This window comes from Tenrec ecaudatus, chromosome 18, assembly GCF_050624435.1.
Source record: "Tenrec ecaudatus isolate mTenEca1 chromosome 18, mTenEca1.hap1, whole genome shotgun sequence".
NCBI lineage: Eukaryota > Metazoa > Chordata > Mammalia > Afrosoricida > Tenrecidae > Tenrec > Tenrec ecaudatus.
This window is the reverse complement of record NC_134547.1, coordinates 4,971,433-4,975,497: the sequence shown is the minus strand read 5'-3', so window position 1 is coordinate 4,975,497 and position 4,065 is coordinate 4,971,433. Positions and strand designations below refer to the sequence as shown.

Below are 4,065 nucleotides of genomic sequence, written 5' to 3'. Positions count from 1 at the left end.
TGGAGTAAAATGAAAAGAGCCTCTGCCCCGTCATCCATTCTTTCCCTCACAACCTGTCCCAGTGCAGCTCTCTCTGGTACAGCGCTCACTGCAAGCTCCTGCTCGGAATATGTTGTCTGACGCTCTATGGGCTCTGGATATTGGTCTAGAGAATAAATATTGACACATGAATGGAAACTCTTAACAATCACGCGATGCAACAAAGGATTATAATTTAAGTGAAAGCCGTAATCCACAGCTACATATGTGTCCAATCTCCCTGAATAACAGGGCTGCTTCTCTATGGAGAATCCGGGTGGTTAAATGTATGATCTTTGTTACCAGCCAGTTGGCCTCAGTCATGTGTTTGTCTCTAACTAGAAGGTAACTTTAAATACATGTCCTTACATAGCTGTCAAAGACCCCCAACCTGCTGTATGATGTATGTAATAGTGCTTTCTGCCTCCTACGTCTGTGCAGGATCAAGCACATTCATGGTTTCCAACGGAGTGGTTGCTGCATGGTAAGTGCTCCTTAAAGTTTATTATTATTATTGTTGTTGATTATTCAAGTTGAGGAGAAGAAAAAATTAAGCCAATCTTTCCAAGTGAGAATTGATGGTAGGCCCCTGCCTTCACAGGGGATTTTGTTTGGCAGTACAAATGTGATCCAAGCCTCCTCTTCCCATGCAGGACCGTCTGACTCCGCTGACTAACGTGATTCCATGGGCACTCAGGATGCACTCCAGAGAACTGGCAATGGCGATGATCCTCTTGGCGCAGACTACACTTGGCAGCCTGGGCAATATTTTTCTTCTTTTCCATTATGTCTCCCTTTCATTTATTAAGTACAGGTTAAGGTCCATAGACTTGATTTTCAAGCATCTGACAATAGCCAACGTCTTGGTCAATCTCTGTAGAGGAATCCCCCAGACAATGGCAGCATTTGGATGGAAAGATTTCCCCAGCGATGTCGGCTGCAAGCTGTTGTTCTATGTTCACAGAGTGGGCAGAGGAGTGTCCCTTGGCACCACGTGCCTCTTGAGTATCTTCCAGGTGATCATCATCAGCCCTGGTGACGCCAGGTGGGCAGAGCTGAAGGTGAAAGCTCCCAAGTACATTGGCTTTTCCTTATGCCTCTGCTGGACCCTTCATATGCTGGCAAACATTATGGTTGCCATGCACATGACTAGCATTTGGGGCAATGACACCATCACACAGAAAAAACCCAGGTTGGTGGATCATGAACTTATGTGTACTAACTGCTTCCTGCTTCCCTACTGTCAGCCCCTTTCTCCTCCTCAGCAGTAAGTCCAGTGTGCCCAGACTCTGCTGGGCTTGCATGAGACAGAGAACAACTCCTAACCTTTCCAGAAATATACACAGTGTGTGATGATTCATATCTTGGATTTTTCACTTATTCATCACACATTATGCAAGCACATGCAAAACAGTCCTATGACAGGAAATGGATGATAAACATCAGAAAATATTTATCTATGTGTAAATGTGTATATGTAGGTATATACTCATACATCAGAGTATGTTTATAATTCATCAACAAATTAGTGGAAAAATGCACACAGAATTGTAGAAGGAATACTATGATAACTATAAGCAACATTCACATTCTAGTCAATTTTTAACACTTTGTTTTGTTTTGTCATTGTTGTTGGTTTCTCTGTTTGCTTATGTTTTGTTTGATTTTCTGCACATGAAATCCAGAATAGATTGGATTATAGATAGATTCTATAGAAACAATAACTGGATCAATATTTACCTAGGGACTTTGCAGGAGATGTTGGGGGTGAACATGGGGAACTAACAACAATGAGTACAAAACGAATATAATCAGAAGTTGCTTGTTGTAATGATTGCACAACTCTGCTTATTATGATTGAAAATTATAAGGGACCTCTTCCCCCACCCCCAAAATAAAAATAACAGAAAATAACTATAGAGCTTTCACAGTATGATTTTTTTCTGCTAGGCAAGCATCAAGCAAATCTCTTTGAGTTAGTGCACCCACTGGTGACACTTGGGAAAGTTATCTCTGTCCACAATAAACTTTTGCACAAAGCTGCTTCAGTTGAACCTTGTTTTCTTGCGACACCCAATTTAAGAGAACGGCGTGTGGCTGTGACATTTTGTTTCCCGCTTGGGGAAAACACCGCAGAAACTGCTCTGAGGTGGAACATGACTTACAAGGACAACACTATGGGAAAGACTCAACTGCACGAGTGCTTTTCTCCTTTCAGAAAAGGGTGACATGTCAATTGATGACAAGTCCCCTTCTGGACATCCCTCAACCTCCCACATGAAAATGTCAACAAAGTTCGTGCACTTGTCCTCAAAGACTGACAATGGACCATTGAAGAGATGAGGGAGATATCTTAACTATCATAGCGCTTGGTTCAGATAATTTTAACAAAAGATTTAGGAAGGACGAAAGTCACTGGGAAATTTGTGGATTGGGTTCTGAACTGACCAGCAAAAAGAGCTGCCAGTGGAAACATGCGTTGAAAGAACAGCTCCGAAATGACCCAGATGTCTTTCCCAAAGTCCTTCCAAGTGTGGAGGCACAGTGTTAATCTTACCATGGCAAAGCCAACATCAATCAAGCCAGTGGAAGATGCCATCGTCATCTCGCCCAAAAAAGCTCATCAAGTGACATCAAAGATCAAGACGATGCTGATTTGTTTTTTTGATGCGAGGGGGATACTGCATTTGGAGGTCATTCCAGCAGCTCAGACTGTTCATTTAGAAGTTCTGAATAGAAAGCGTAACAGTGTGGTACTAAAACGGCCTGATTTGTGGCTGCCCAGAAACGGGTTTTGCCACCACGACAATGCACCTGCTCATGCAGCCATCTCAGTGCACCAGGTTTGGGCCAAAACAACAACCGAACAAGAGCATGCCTCTTTGGTCCCACGCACCTTATTCACTTGACCTAGGTCGATGCGACTTCTTTTTGTTTCTGTGATTGAAGGGGAACATGAAAGGACCAAGATGTGATGACTTAGAAGAGGTGAAGGAAAAAAAATGAGGGAGGTGCCGTCAGCCATCCAAACAGATGAATTTGAAAAATGTCCCCAAGAATGGAATCGCAGATTTGACAAATGTAGTAAGTGTAATGGAGATCACTTTGAAGGTAAGAAAGTTGTTTTGTAAAACAATTTAAATACGTAGCTTTGAAAAAAATCTGTGTTTGGGGGGGAACTCCCTTATATATGATATATGAATTATATACCAATAAAACTTTAAAAATGTAATCTTCAATGTCCTTTTGTTTAGAGGAGTGATTATTTCCACATCTTAAAAGGAATGTTAAACCTTATTGGAGACAATTCTCCAAGGCTCTCCCCCCTCACGCCCCCTCCGGTGTATATCTTTTAAAAAATCATTTTATTGGGCGATCATACAACTCTTATCACAATTCATACATACATCAATCGTGTAAAGCACATCTGTACATCCATTTCCCTCATTATTCTCATAACATTTGCTTTCGACCTAAGCCCCTGACATCAGCTCCTCATTTCCCCCTCCCTCTCTGCTCACCCCTCCTCATGAACCCTTGATAATTTATAAATTATAATTTTGTCATATCTTTCCCTTCCTGATGTCTCCCTTCACCCACTTTTCTGTTGTTTGTCTCCCAGGGAGGAGGTTATATATAGATCCCTGTAATTGGTTCCCGCTTTCCAGCCCACCCACCTTCCATCCTCCCAGTATCACCACTCACACCACTAGTCCTGAAGGGATCATCTGCCCTGGATTCCCTGTGTTTCCAGTTCCTACCTGTACCAGTGTACATCCTCTGGTCTAGCCAGATTTGTAAGGTAGAATTGGGATTATGATAGTGGTGGGGGGAGGAAGCATTTAGGAACTAGAGGAAAGTTGTGTGTTTTATCATTGCTATATCGCACCCTAACTGGCTCTTCTCCTCCATGAGATCCTTCTGTAAGGGGATGTTGAGTGGCCTACAAATTGGCTTTGACTCCACTCCACATCCCCCTCTCATTCACAAGGATATGATTTTTTTTCTGATGATGCCAGATACCTGATCCCTTCTACACCTTGTGAT

General features: G+C 42.5%; 1 protein-coding gene across 1 annotated transcript; it reads left to right on the top strand.

The window, feature by feature from the left end:
- The first annotated feature begins 716 nt into the window (after positions 1–716).
- Positions 717–1,289, top strand: LOC142432624 (vomeronasal type-1 receptor 3-like). Its single transcript, XM_075537847.1, has one exon. It carries the CDS (start codon positions 717–719, stop codon positions 1,287–1,289), a length of 573 nt encoding a protein of 190 aa, XP_075393962.1.
- The last annotated feature ends 2,776 nt before the right edge of the window (positions 1,290–4,065 follow it).